The sequence below is a fragment of the Oncorhynchus clarkii genome, chromosome 13 (assembly GCF_045791955.1).
Source record: "Oncorhynchus clarkii lewisi isolate Uvic-CL-2024 chromosome 13, UVic_Ocla_1.0, whole genome shotgun sequence".
NCBI classification, from domain to species: Eukaryota; Metazoa; Chordata; class Actinopteri; order Salmoniformes; family Salmonidae; genus Oncorhynchus; species Oncorhynchus clarkii.
In genome coordinates, this window is record NC_092159.1 from 5,653,577 (window position 1) to 5,669,630 (window position 16,054).

At 42.2% G+C, this 16,054-nt stretch overlaps 1 protein-coding gene across 1 annotated transcript in view; it reads left to right on the forward strand.

Annotated features, from left to right (window-relative positions):
• The window catches only part of LOC139424203 (MYCBP-associated protein-like), a 46,468-nt gene extending 41,317 nt beyond the window's left edge, over window positions 1–5,151 (forward strand). Inside the window, exons 17-18 of the mRNA XM_071175882.1 lie at window positions 3,557–3,757; window positions 4,933–5,151. Coding sequence (XP_071031983.1) covers window positions 3,557–3,757; window positions 4,933–5,007 — 276 coding nt within the window. The 3' untranslated portion in view covers window positions 5,008–5,151. The remainder of the gene's footprint in view (window positions 1–3,556; window positions 3,758–4,932) is intronic.
• Window positions 5,152–16,054: the final 10,903 nt, after the last annotated feature.

Genomic DNA, 16,054 nt, shown 5'->3' on the forward strand with positions numbered 1-16,054 from the left:
CACACACACACACACACACACACACACACACACACACACACACACACAGCTAGAGGCATGTCCATCTGTACACCAACAACTATAAACAGCACATACGGCAGAAATATCACAATCACAAAGACACTCTCTCTCTTTCTGTCTGTCTTTATCTCTCTCTCTCTCTCTCTCTCTCTATCTCTCTCTATCTCTCTCTCTTTCTGTCTGTCTTTATCTCTCTCTCTCTCTCTATCTCTCTCTCTTTCTGTCTGTCTTTATCTCTCTCTCTCTATCTATCTATCTCTCTTTCTGTCTGTCTTTATCTCTCTCTCTCTCTTTCTGTTGGTCTTTCTTTATCTCTCTCTCTCCCCACTTGGGTTCATTCTCTCTAACTCTCTCTTTCTCTCTCTCTCTCTTTGTCTTTCTCTCTAACTCTCTTTCTCTCTCGCTCTATAACTGGCCGCTCTGAGCAATCGGGGGAGAAGGGCCTTGGTCAGGCAGGTGACCAACAGCCAATGGTCACTCTGACAGAGCTCCAGAGTTCCTCTGTGGAGATGGGAGAACCTTCCAGAAGGACATTCATCTCTGCAGCACTCCACCGATCAGGCCTTTATGGTAGAGTGGTGTTGTGACTTGACTTTAAATAATCTGATGACTGTTATTTATTTAATTGTTACCCGATTAAATGAATCATGTAACAATTAACTCATTAGGAATTTGGGGCATCATGGAAGAAGTTGTTTAACGAGTTACCATCTCCCGAATTAAACTCTAGAAGATATAAATGATATATCGATAACCGTCACTTATTAATAATTACCTCATATCAGTCTCATTCTGATCGGTCGCAACCTTCTTGGATCTGCAAGAACCCCAGCCTAAGCTCATTATTCAATACTACTGTCACAGGCCGGCTCATAGCCTGTGGCTAAAATGAGGGGACGCGAACAACAGGTATAGGCCAATTAAAAACATGTTCTTTATTGTAAACAAAACCATTAACTGTAAACTAAGAAGAAGGTATGAGGTGTGGAAGTATCATAATGTGAGGTGTATGTAAAGTGTAATAATAATAATAATGTAAAGTGCAGGGATGTGTGAATCTGTGTGTGTGAATGACTGAGTGAAAACTATGCAAAACTACAAAAGAACAATCGAAACAGGTTCATACCTGGAGGAGCAGAGAGAGAGAGAGAGAGAGATTAGTGAAGCAGTAGTTTAAATACCTTGAGCCCAGGTGACTCCAATCACTAACGACCCTCCTCTGCCTGCAGGAGGAACCGCCCCCTGCACTGCAGAGGAGGAGCCGTGACACTACACAAATGGATTTAATTATTTATTTACTAGCTAACTAAATAATAACACAGAACAACATACACACTGACATGAGACAGAGGTCCCTAGTGGACTGACAAGATATGACGGCTTGTTACAATAAGATGGAGAGAGGGACAGAGAGACAGAGAGGAAAAGGACACTTATCGTGGACACGTTCTAGGACTCATTTCACATGAATCATATACTTTGCACACGAACCACCGCCCGTTTGGAATAAGAAAAGAATCAATGCATTTACGTGTTGAATGCCTTCGTTCGTGGTCTATCTCGGTCAGGACCAAGCCCTCTCAGAAAGTAGTTTCGGTGGGCTCACCCGGGGGTGTAAGGTTCTGATTGTCCACCAGAGGTTACAATGTCCTCTTTATTAGTAGTTTCGGTGGGCTCACCCGGGGGTGTAAGGTTCTGATTGTCCACCAGAGGTTACAATGTCCTCTTTATTAGTTGTCTGTGGCTTCAATGATTCACCAGTAATTGTCTGAGGTGAACTTATCCTCTTTTCCTCGGGTAGATAGTCAGAGTTCCAAACTCACTTTACACGCGCAGCTGCAGACTGCCAGGGTCCTGGTCCGGTGAGTTCATTTTCTTCACCTCTTGTTGAGAGTTTCAACGTTTCTAACCATTTCAACGTGTGGTTCACGGTCTTGCGTATTTTCGTCTGGTATGTTAATTCTTAGCGAGTCATTGTAAGCACTCTGGTCGGAAAGGGTGGTTCCATCACACTGATCCGCTCTTCTGACCTCATTCGGGCCGTGGCTATTTAATGTGCAGAGGACATGAAAAAACATTATCCTATTAGAAAAACAAAATCACATTCCTATCTTAACAACACTATTTTCATCGTTCTTCATATTGTATTCACAATGTATTGGATGGAAACTTGACAGCCAAAAGGGGGTTCGTTCCTAAGTTACAGTATTTGGTTCACAGAGTTTTTAATAACATCACAAAATGAAAAGCACTATGACATGATTAGTCTTTAGATCCCCACTGACCATTCTTAACATTCATATCTTAGAAATATTGTTCCAATATTCACTTTCTTTCGGACGTTACAGTTTTGGCGGGAAAAGTATTCTGTAGACGAAAGGGACGTTTCTTTACCAATACTAAAGAGAAAAAGGGAGATTCCCCTCCTACCTAATTTACAGAGAGTTAAGTTGTTAAAACCGCCCCCCTCCCTCCCTCCTCTTCTGTGGGTGATGAGAGGGGTCTGGTCAACGTCAGCCATTTGCCAAGCTGATCTGAGGCAGGAGAGTCATGATAGTGGCCAAACGATAGCCACTCCTCAGTAAAAAGCATTTGACAGCCCACTTTGCGAAAAGACACCTAAAGACTCTCAGACCATGAGAAACAAAAGTTGTCTGGTCTGATGAAACCAAGATTGAACTCTTTGGCCTGAATGCCAAGCATCACGTCTGGAGGAAACCTGGCACCATCCCTACAGTGAAGCATGGTGGTGGCAGCATCATGCTGTGGGGATGTTTTTCAGCGGCAAGGACTGGGAGACTAGTCCGGATGGAGGGAATGATTAACAGAGCAAAATACAGAGATTCTTGATGAAAACCTGCTCCAGAACGCTCAGGACTTCAGACTGCTGCAAAGGTTCACCTTCCAACAGGACAACAACCCTAAGCACACAGCCAAGATAACGTAGGAGTGGCTTTGGGATAAGTCTCTGAATATCATTGAGTGGCCCAGCCAGAGCTTGGACTTGAACCTGATAAAACATTTCTGGAGAGATCTGAAAACAGCAGTGCAGCGACGCTTCCCATCCAACCTGAAAGAGCTTGAGAGGATCTCCAGAGAAGAATGGGAGACACTCCCCAAATACAGGTGTGCCAAGTTTGTAGCGTCATACCCAAGAAGACTCAAGTCTGTAATCGCTGCCAAAGGTGCTTCAACAAAGTACTGATTTTAAAGGGTCTGAATACTTATGCAAATGTGATATTTCAGTTTTTCATTTGTAATACATTTGCAAAAATGTGTCATTATGGAGTATTGTGTAGATCGATTAGGGGAAAAAATATTCAATCCATTTTAGAATAAGGCTGTAACGTAACAAAATGTGGAAGGAGTCAAGGGCTCTGAAGACTTCCCGAATGCACCGTAAGTGGAATGGTATCAAATAGATCAAACACATGGTTTCCATGGTTTCCTGGTGTTTGATGACATTCCATTTGCCTCCGTTCCGGCCGTTATTAAGAGCCGTCCTCCCTCAGCAGCCTCCTGTGCTCTCTTCCAGGAGCGTCCGGGCAGTAAGAAGAAGGGTCGTGAGGAGGTGGCGGTAGGGGACAAGCGTCCTGGAGGTAAGCCTGGTAAAGAACCAGGCAGAGAGCCCTCCTCCACCACAACCAGCCCTGAGAGTGACTACCAGGACCACCACACTGACTCTACTGTAGAGCCTGAACTACAGGACAAATACAGGAGACAACTGCACCAACAGGCTAGTACACTATACTATACTGCCAGGACCACTAAACAGTCTCTACTGTAGATCTGTACTATAGACACTACCAGGACCTCTAAACAGACTCTACTGTAGATCTGCTGTACTATACTATACTACCAGGACCTCTAAACAGTCTCTACTGTAGATCTGTACTATAGACACTACCAGGACCTCTAAACAGTCTCTACTGTAGATCTGTACTATAGACACTACCAGGACCTCTAAACAGTCTCTACTGTAGATCTGTACTATAGACACTACTAGTGTAATATTAGTACTTTTGTAATAACCATAATAATTTATCCGACATCGCTTACTAACATTGCTGTTATCCCCCCCCCCTCTCTGTCTGTCGCTCTCTCTCTTTCTCCCTCTTCCTTTCTCTCTCTCTCTCTTCCTTTCTCTCTCTCTCTTCCTTTCTCTCTCTGTCTGTCACTCTTCCTTTCTCTCTCTCTCTTCCTTTCTCTCTCTCTCTTCCTTCCTCTCTCTCTCTTCCTTTCTCTCTCTGTCTCACTCTCTCTTTCTCCCTCTCTTCCTTCCTCTCTCTCTCTCTCTCTTCCTTTCTCTCTCTCTCTTCCTTCCTTTCTCTCTCTTTGTCACTCTCTCTCTTTCTCCCTCTCTTCCTTTCTCTCTCTCTTCCTTTCTCTCTTTCTCCCTCTCTCTCTTCCTTCCTCTCTCTCTTTCTCCCTCTCTTCCTTTCTCTCTCTCTCTTCCTCTCTCTCTTTGTCGCTCTCTCTCTTTCTCCCTCTCTTCCTTCCTCTCTCTCTCTTGCTTCCTTTCTCTCTCTCTTCCTTTCTCTCTCTGTCTGTCACTCTCTCTTTCTTACTCTCTTCCTTCCTCTCTCGCTCTCTTCCTTTCTCTCTCTCTCTTCCTTTCTCTCTCTCTCTCTTTCTCCCTCTCTCTCTTCCTTCCTCTCTCTCTCTTCCTTTCTTTCTCTTCCTTTCTCTCTCTCTCTGTCGCTCTCTCCCTTTCTCCCTCTCTTCCTCTCTCTCTCTTCCTTTCTCTCTCTCTCTTCCTTTCTCTCTCTCTCTCTGTCACTCTCTTCCTTTCTCCCTCTCTTCCTTCCTCTCTCTCTCTTCCTTTCTCTCTCTCTCCCCCCCTCTGTCTCTTCCTTTATCCCCCCTCTCTTTCCCTTTCTGTGTCTCTCTCTGTCTGTCTTTCTCTTCCAGGTGTATATTCTAATGGAAGGCTTAGTGGATTCTCTGTGTGTGCTGTTGGATGAGTCTGCAGAGGAACAGACTTGAGCTGACACACACACACACACACACACACACAGCTCTCTAATCACACTATAATAAATTCCACTCTTCCCTAACACACACAGTTGTACAGAGAATCCATCACAGGTGCAGAGGTTTATTTCCTTACTATGACATCAATAAACTTGCTTTGTGAACTTCCTATCTTTGTTGACTTACTATGACTGTGAGATGTGGTTGTCATACCTAGCAACCTCACTCACACACTGATTCTGCATCGGAGGAGCATGGGTTAAACGCTGACTGCACGCTACCCACTACCCAGTATCCACCCCCATCCCGCCCCCTCGCGCTCCCTCTCTCAACTGTGTGTACGAGTACCTGCCATGCGTGCGTGTGTGAGTGGGCGCGTGAGTGTGCCATGCCGTTGGTTGTCCTATGCGGATTTCACGGTTGCTGCCCTCCTCGTGTCTCGCAACTTCACCCGAAAAGGAACAGACCACACGTCCCTTCGGAATTCCACTGCCGTTCCACGCACCGGACTGAAGCACGGCATTCTGCTTGTCTGTCATTCGGGAACAGCCTACCGATAGTAGCTCCCTTACTAGCTGCATCTCTGTGCTACGGTTCAGTGCTGCTGATACCGGTGGTTTAGTACTGCTGGGGGAATACCGACACTGCAGAGAGAGGGAGAGAGCGGAGAGGAGGATGGTTCCTGGTGTAGGAGGAGGGAGGTGATCATGGCAGAGGTAAGCGGAACGGACAGAATGCGGTCAACTAAACACATAGGACATCTGGGTTTTTAGGCTACCGCGACATAAAAACTAATACAAATTACTGCGATTTTTTAACATAGGCAAAGCTTTTAATTCCTGAAACTTGGATGATTTCGATAGACTAGTAGTTCGTCTGACAGTATTTGGCAGTTTATTTGTGCAACAAAAGCGGTGTGTTGTATAGGTGGTGTAGGCGATTTGAGGGTGTATATTGTGGTTAGTTAGTGTGGCCATGTTTTCTTGACAGCTCAGATTGGACGATGAGCACATCGCGTTGCATAAGAATATTTGCATGAGTGCTTTGGTAGTTTAGTAGTCAGTTCTTCCTCTGGCCTTTTGGGGGACACACGCGAGATTTGGTCAGGGGGCACCTCCCCTCCTCGCAGGCAGAACGTTTTAGTGATATGTGTGGGAGTGACTAATGAAATCAATGGGGCCCCCCAGGAGGTCAGGGGCCCCAGGAGGTCAGGGGCCGCAGGAGGTCAGGGCCTCGTGGAGGTCAGGGGCTGAGCACATGCCCTGTGTCCGGGTTGTTAATTTGGTGATGATTAGGCCTATTACAAGGGTTCGATAGCTGGGTAGACTACCTTACTTTGCAATAAAACATTTTTATCTAACATTGGGACTGACAACCAGGGGTGTAAAGTACTTCAGTCAAAATACTTTAAAGTGTTTTAAGTTGTTTTTTGGGGTATTATTTATATTTTTGACAACTTTTTTACTTCACTACATTCCTAAAGAAAATATTGTACTTTAGCTTCCATGCAGTTTCCCTGACACCAAAAAGTACTCATTACATTTGGATTGCATAGCAGGACAGGAAAATAGTTAAATTCATGCACTTATCAAGAGAACATGTAGTCATCCCTACTGTCTCAGGCTTGACGGATTCATTAAACACAAATGCATCTTTTGTAAATAATCTCTGAGTGTTGGAGTGTGCCCCTGGCTATCTGTAAATAATCTCTGAGTGTTGGAGTGTGCCCCTGGCTATCTGTAAATAATCTCTGAGTGTTGGAGTGTGCCCCTGGCTATCTGTAAATCATCTCTGAGTGTTGGAGTGTGCCGCTGGCTATCTGTAAATAATCTCTGAGTGTTGGAGTGTGCCCCTGGCTATCTGTAAATAATCTCTGAGTGTTGGAGTGTGCCCCTGGCTATCTGTAAATAATCTCTGAGTGTTGGAGTGTGCCCCTGGCTATCTGTAAATAATGTCTGAGTGTTGGAGTGTGCCCCTGGCTATCTGTAAATAATCTCTGAGTGTTGGAGTGGGCCCCTGGCTATCTGTAAATAATCTCTGAGTGTTGGAGTGGGCCCCTGGCTATCTGTAAATAATCTCTGAGTGTTGGAGTGGGCCCCTGGCTATCTGTAAATAATCTCTGAGTGTTGGAGTGGCCCCTGGCTATCTGTAAATAATCTCTGAGTGTTGGAGTGTGCCCCTGGCTATCTGTAAATAATCTCTGAGTGTTGGAGTGGCCCCTGGCTATCTGTAAATAATCTCTGAGTGTTGGAGTGGCCCCTGGCTATCTGGACATTTGGTGCCGTCTGCTTTGCTTTACCAAATTAATTGTAAGTAATTTTTTACTTTTGATACTTAAGTATATTTAAAACCAAATACTTTTAGACTTTTACTCAATTAGTATTTTACTGGCTGTCTTTCACTTTTACTTGAATAACTTTCTATTATGGTATCTTTACTTTTACTCGAGTATGACAATTGGGTACTTTTGAACAAGAGAAAAAATGCTGCTGAACAAAAAAACACACTTAGAAATGGTACTTTTCTAATTCTCAAGAGTAAGTTGAGACCCTGACTCAGTTTATATACAGTACCAGTTAAACATTATGCACACAACTACTCATTCTTGGGTTTTTCTTTATTGTTGTTGTCTATTTCCTACATTGTAGAATAATAGTGAAGACAAACCACAACTACGAAATAACACATATGGAATCATTTAGTAAGCAAAAAGTGTTAAACAAATCAAAATATATTTGGGATTTTTTTTTTTTAAGTAGCCACCCTTTGCCCAGCTTTGCACACTCTTGGCATTCTCTCAACCAGCTTCACCTGGAATGCTTTTCCAACAGTCTTGAAGGAGTTCCCACATATCCTGAGCACTGTTGGATCATTGTCCAGTTTAAAAACAAATGATAGTCCCACTAAGCGCAACCCGGATAGGGCTCTTGAGTGGCACATCGGTCAAAGGCATTGCATCTCAGTGCTAGAGGCGTCACTACAGACCCTGGTTTTATTCCAGGCTGTATCACAACCGGCCGTGATTGGGAGTCCCATAGGGCGACGCACAATTGGCCCAGCGTAGTCTGGGTTAGGGTTTGGCCGGGGTAGGCGGTCATTATAAATAAGAATTTGTTCTTTAACTGACTTGCCTAGTTTAAATAATGGTTAAATAAATGTAAAAAAATGGATGGTGTATCGCTGCAGAATGCTTTGGTTGCCATGACGGTTTAATGTGCCTCCGATTTCTTTGCAGCAATTCGACCACGAAGGCCTGATGTATGCAGTCTCCTCAGCACAGTTGATGTTGAGATGTGTCTGTTACTTAAAGTTTGAAGCATTTATCTGGGCTGCAACTTCTGAGGCTGGTAATTCTAATGAACTTGTCCTCAGCAGCAGAGTTACTTCTGGGTCTTCCGTTCCTGTGGCGGTCCTCATGAGAGTCAGTTTTATCATAGCGCTTGATGGTTTTTGCGACTGCACTTGAAGAAACTTTCAAAGTCCCTGAAATTTAGCGGATTGACTGACTTTCATGTCTCAAAGTAATGATGGACTGCCATTTATTTTTTGCTTATTTGAGTTGTTCTTGCCATAATATGGACTTGGTCTTGTACCAAATAGGGCTATCTTCTGTATACCCCCCCCCCCCCCCCTACCTTGTCATAACACAATTGGCATCAAACTCATTAAGAAGGAAAGAAATTACACAAATGTACTTTTAACAAGGCACACCTGTTAATTGAAATGCATTCCAGGTGACTACCTCATGAAGCTGGTTGAGAGAATGCCAAGAGTGTGAAAATCTGTCATCAAGGCAAAGGGTGGCTACTTTGAAGAATCTAAAATATGTTTTGATTTGTTTAAAATGTTTTTGGTTACTGCATGATTCCATGTGTGTTATTCCATAGTTTTGATGTCTTCACTATTATTCTACAATGTAGAAAATAGTAAAGAAAGAAAGAAAGAAAAACCCTTGAATGAGCAGGTGTGTCCAAACATTTGACATGTACTGTATATTTAATTGAATAACCTATAGTAACCTATAGTAACCATGCTGCTGCATGGATAGCAGGGGTGTGTGACACTGCTGGGAATAGACACGCCTTGCATCCCCACCTGTCAAAGGCAGCTGCTCCTCTTCTTCCCATGCACAGCTGACCGTAAACAGTGGGACGTGGGACAAATGACATACTTACCTGATTTGTTTGATATTAATTAGTAAACAATTATTTACTGAACAAACAGTAAGATATTTATGTCCTGCTAATGCTGTGTTTTATGGTCTCCACTCTAGTTCCCTGCGGCTAATCTGGGCGTATGGTCACTAGAGGTGGCTTGAGCTGACAAATGAGTTAAAGACTGCATTACATCGACAAGATGCGGTGGGTGTAACCGAGATAGAGATAGCCAGCCAGGAGGGGTTTAGAACAATTCCTTGTTGTCTCTAAATCATCCTTGCATCTGGGAAACTAAGCCAGGGTGGGGTTAAGACAACACCCACGTGCAGATAACGACAGGATGAACCCAGAGTGGCTTATGATGCTCCTTGGCCTGCATGAGGGGGGCCGAACCTACCATGACTGAGCATTGTTAGTGTCAGCTATATATAGTAGTCTGCATTTGTGTAAAGGTTAGGTTACTCGGTCCAACACTCAAGGGTGGGGGATCGACCTGCCTCGTTTTAGCAATAATTAATCAATATTAAATAAAGATGATTGTCATTTCTTCAAACAATCTCTCTCAGTACTGAATTTCCACGACAGATAAAACACGCTGTGGGCACCACGAGCTGCAGTTCTCCTCCACGTTCAACGACCCAATGAGGGCTCTATCCTCAAAGTCACTCGTCTGCTATAAGGACCCTTACAGGGGACAGCCCATGTTGATTGGACTGATGTTACTGGGGGGGAAAAGAGGAATTCAAGGGTAGAACAAGAACAGTGCTTTTACATCCCTTCACTGAAATCTCTGAACTGCTGACATCTCCATTCTTTATTTTCTCAAGTTTCTCTCCTCTCTCTCCTCTCTCCCCTCTCTCTCTCCCCTTTCTCTCCTCTCTCCCCTCTCTCCTCTCTCTCTCTCCTCTCTCCCTTCCATCTCTCCTCTCTCCCTCCCATCTCTCCTCTCTCTCCCACCTCTCTCCTCTCTCTCCCCTCTCTCCTCTCTCCTCTCTCTCCCCCTCTCTCTCCCCCTCTCTCTCTCCCCTCTCCCCCCTCTCTCTCCTCTCCCCTCTCTCTCTCCTTTCTCTCCTCTATCTCGCCATCTCTCGCTCTCTCTTCATTGAGAACTGGCAAGGAGGTCATGTTTGTGTCAGCATACCCAAATTGACGTGTGTGTGAGAGAGAGAGAGAGCTAGAGATGATTTGTCAGAAAGGTGATACTGATTGAACTGCTGATGTCTCTATTCTTTATTTTCTCTGTGTTCTCAAGTCTCTCTCTCCTCTCCTTTCCCTCCCTCTCTCTCTCTCCTTTTCCTTCCTCTCTCCCTCTCTCTCCTCTCCTTTCCCTCCCTCTCTCTCTTCTTCTCTCCCTCTCTCCTCTCCTTTCCCTCCCTCTCTCTCTTCTCCTTTGCCTCCCTGTCTCTCTTCTTCTCTCCCTCTCTCCTTTCCCTTCCTCTCTTTCTTCTTCTCTCTCTCTCTCTTTCTTTCTCTCAGTGTGTATTGCAGTTCTTCAGTGATATTGCTGAAGTCAGCACTACTGCAGGACAAAGCATTCTGTGACTGTTCTGTTCATCCTAACATCCTATTGGAGGACGGCTGTAGAACAAGCCGTCCTATAGGAGGACATTTGAAATAGAGAACTAACTAAAAACCCTGTTTGCAAACTGAGACAATAATTGGACAAAGTATCCTAATTGGTCTGCTTGTGTGAATGCAGCCAAAGGGCAACACATTTGAGTTTTTGCCCCTATAGCACTCACACACCTGATTCCACTCATCAACTCATGATCAAACCTGTGATTAGTGGGAGCAAGTGTGTCGTGCTGAGGCCAAAATATAAATGCACCCCGTTTGGGTCCCCAGAACCAGGATGAAGAAACACTGGTTTAAATGGGTTAATTGTGATGTGAACACAGTCTGAAGTACACAGGAGCCAGATACATGAAAGAAATACAGTCACAGCTCTTAAGAGATGAAGTCCCTAATGTCTCTGGTAATATATGAGTTTAGATGTGAAAGTGGGTTACAGTGTGTGTGTGTGTGTGTCCTGTGCGTGAGAGGGTGTGTGTGTGTCCTGTGCGTGAGAGGGTGTGTGTGTGTCCTGTGTGTGAGAGGGTGTGTGTGTGTCCTGTGTGTGAGAGGGTGTGTGTGTGTGTGTTGGCCTGGATAAGACCAAGCTTTACCAGACACATCAATAGTGCCACTTTTTATGACCTACTTCCTGTTAACAAGTGGAATACGGTTCAGTCTCCTACACCCTGATCTAAGGTCAGTTATGTGTTTTCCCTCTAATGGGAAGTGTAGGGAAGTGTAATCTGGTCCTAGATCAGTGTTTTGGTTAGTATCTAATGGTTCTGTTTATGATTATGGGAGTGTAATCTGGTCCTAGATCAGTGGTTAGGTTAGTATCTAATGGTTCTGTTTATGATTATGGGAGTGTAATCTGGTCCTAGATCAGTGGTTAGGTTAGTATCTAATGGTTCAGGTTATGATTATGGGAGTGTAATCTGGTCCTAGATCAGTGTTTAGGTTAGTATCTAATGGTTCAGGTTAGTATTAGGAAAGTGTAATCTGGTCCTAGATCAGTGTTTAGGTTAGTATCTAATGGTTCAGGTTATGATTATGGGAGTGTAATCTGGTCCTAGATCAGTGGTTAGATTAGTATCTAATGGTTCAGTCTGAATTTGTTGCAGGAAACTGATTTGGTCTGCAGGCTGCAAGGCAACAAATTCAGCATTGGCCACATGACAATAAATCAATCTAGTCTCTTCAGGATTCGTCCCAAATGGCACCCTATTCACATTAAAGGACACTACATTAGACCAGGGCCTGTAGGGCTCTTGTTACGAGTAGTGCACTAAATGGAATATGGCTCACTATATATGGAATATGGTTCATTATATATGGAATAGGGTTCACTATATGGGGAATAGGGTTCACTATATATGGAATATGGTTCAATCTATGGGGAATAGGGTTCACTATATGGGGAATAGGGTTCACTATATATGGAATAGGGTTCACTATATATGGAATAGGGTTCACTATATATGGAATAGGGTTCACTATATGGGGAATAGGGTTCACTATATATGGAATAGGGTTCACTATATATGGAATAGGGTTCACTATATATGGAATAGGGTTCACTATATATGGAATATGGTTCACTATATGGGGAATAGGGTTCACTATAATGGGGAATAGGGTTCACTATATGGGGAATAGGGTTTACTATATATGGAATAGGGTTCACTATATGGGGAATAGGGTTCACTATATATGGAATATGGTTCACTATATATGGAATAGGGTTCACTATATGAGGAATAGGGTTCACTATATATGGAATAGGGTTCACTATATATGGAATAGGGTTCACTATATATGGAATAGGGTTCACTATATATGGAATAGGGTTCACTATATATGGAATAGGGTTCACTATATATGGAATAGGGTTCACTATATGGGGAATATGGTTCACTATATATGGAATATGGTTCACTATATATGGAATAGGGTTCACTATATATGGAATAGGGTTCACTATATATGGAATAGGGTTCACTATATGGGGAATATGGTTCACTATATGAGGAATAGGGTTCACTATATATGGAATAGGGTTCACTATATATGGAATATGGTTCACTATATATGGAATAGGGTTCACTATATATGGAATAGGGTTCACTATATATGGAATAGGGTTCACTATATATGGAATAGGGTTCACTATATATGGAATAGGGTTCACTATATGGGGAATATGGTTCACTATATGGGGAATATGGTTCACTATATGAGGAATAGGGTTCACTATATATGGAATAGGGTTCACTATATATGGAATAGAGTTCACTATATGGGGAATAGGGTTCACTATAATGGGGAATAGGGTTCACTATATGGGGAATAGGGTTTACTATATATGGAATAGGGTTCACTATATATGGAATAGGGTTCACTATATATGGAATAGGGTTCACTATATATGGAATAGGGTTCACTATATATGGAATAGGGTTCACTATATGGGGAATATGGTTCACTATATGAGGAATAGGGTTCACTATATATGGAATAGGGTTCACTATATATGGAATAGGGTTCACTATATATGGAATAGGGTTCACTATATATGGAATATGGTTCACTATATGGGGAATAGGGTTCACTATAATGGGGAATAGGGAATAGGGTTTACTATATATGGAATAGGGTTCACTATATGGGGAATAGGGTTCACTATATATGGAATATGGTTCACTATAATGGGAATAGGGTTCACTATATATGGAATAGGGTTCACTATATGGGGAATAGGGTTCACTATATGAGGAATAGGGTTCACTATATGGGGAATAGGGTTCACTATATGGGGAATAGGGTTCACTATATGGGGAATAGGGTTCACTATATGAGGAATAGGGTTCACTATATGAGTAATAGGGTTCACTATATGAGGAATAGGGTTCACTATATGGGGAATAGGGTTCACTATATGGGGAATAGGGTTCACTATATAAGGAATATGGTTCACTATATGAGGAATAGGGTTCACTATATACGGAATAGGGTTCACTATATGGTGAATATGATTCACTATATATGGAATAGGGTTCACTATATGGGGAATATGATTCACTATATATGGAATAGGGTTCACTATATGGGGAATATGGTTCAATCTATGGGGAATATGGTTCACTATATGGGGAATAGGGTTCACTATATGAGGAATAGGGTTCACTATATGAGGAATAGGGTTCACTATATGGGGATTAGGGTTCACTATATATGGAATATGGTTCAATCTATGGGGAATAGGGTTCACTATATGGGGAATAGGGTTCACTATATATGGAATAGGGTTCACTATATATGGAATAGGGTTCACTATATATGGAATAGGGTTCACTATATATGGAATAGGGTTCACTATATATGGAATAGGGTTCACTATATATGGAATATGGTTCACTATATGGGGAATAGGGTTCACTATAATGGGGAATAGGGTTCACTATATGGGGAATAGGGTTTACTATATATGGAATAGGGTTCACTATATGGGGAATAGGGTTCACTATATATGGAATATGGTTCACTATATATGGAATAGGGTTCACTATATGAGGAATAGGGTTCACTATATATGGAATAGGGTTCACTATATATGGAATAGGGTTCACTATATATGGAATAGGGTTCACTATATATGGAATAGGGTTCACTATATATGGAATAGGGTTCACTATATATGGAATAGGGTTCACTATATGGGGAATATGGTTCACTATATATGGAATATGGTTCACTATATATGGAATAGGGTTCACTATATATGGAATAGGGTTCACTATATATGGAATAGGGTTCACTATATGGGGAATATGGTTCACTATATGAGGAATAGGGTTCACTATATATGGAATAGGGTTCACTATATATGGAATATGGTTCACTATATATGGAATAGGGTTCACTATATATGGAATAGGGTTCACTATATATGGAATAGGGTTCACTATATATGGAATAGGGTTCACTATATATGGAATAGGGTTCACTATATATGGAATAGGGTTCACTATATGGGGAATATGGTTCACTATATGAGGAATAGGGTTCACTATATATGGAATAGGGTTCACTATATATGGAATAGGGTTCACTATATATGGAATAGGGTTCACTATATATGGAATAGGGTTCACTATATGGGGAATAGGGTTCACTATAATGGGGAATAGGGTTCACTATATGGGGAATAGGGTTTACTATATATGGAATAGGGTTCACTATATATGGAATAGGGTTCACTATATATGGAATAGGGTTCACTATATATGGAATAGGGTTCACTATATATGGAATAGGGTTCACTATATATGGAATAGGGTTCACTATATGGGGAATATGGTTCACTATATGAGGAATAGGGTTCACTATATATGGAATAGGGTTCACTATATATGGAATAGGGTTCACTATATATGGAATAGGGTTCACTATATATGGAATATGGTTCACTATATGGGGAATAGGGTTCACTATAATGGGGAATAGGGTTCACTATATGGGGAATAGGGTTTACTATATATGGAATAGGGTTCACTATATGGGGAATAGGGTTCACTATATATGGAATATGGTTCACTATAATGGGAATAGGGTTCACTATATGGGGAATAGGGTTCACTATATGAGGAATAGGGTTCACTATATGGGGAATAGGGTTCACTATATGGGGAATAGGGTTCACTATATGAGGAATAGGGTTCACTATATGAGTAATAGGGTTCACTATATGAGGAATAGGGTTCACTATATGGGGAATAGGGTTCACTATATGGGGAATAGGGTTCACTATATAAGGAATATGGTTCACTATATGAGGAATAGGGTTCACTATATACGGAATAGGGTTCACTATATGGTGAATATGATTCACTATATATGGAATAGGGTTCACTATATGGGGAATATGATTCACTATATATGGAATAGGGTTCACTATATGGGGAATATGGTTCAATCTATGGGGAATATGGTTCACTATATGGGGAATAGGGTTCACTATATACGGAATAGGGTTCACTATATACGGAATAGGGCTCACTATATATGGAATAGGGTTCAATCTATGGGGAATATGGTAACTAGCTATTTAACAGTTGAAGTGTTTAGTAGTCATATTACTGGATAATTAACCAAGGAGCAGTTGAGTTGATGATGATTGACTTGTATTAACACATTTTAATTGTTATTTTAGAGTTTATAATGTCTGACTATCGCTCTGTTTCTTTTGTCTTTCTCTCCATTCTCCTTCTCTCCCTCCCTATCCCCCTCTCTCTCTCTCTCTCTTCTAGTGGTGCCTCTGACCCCCTCTCTAAAGAGCGGAGACTACCGCC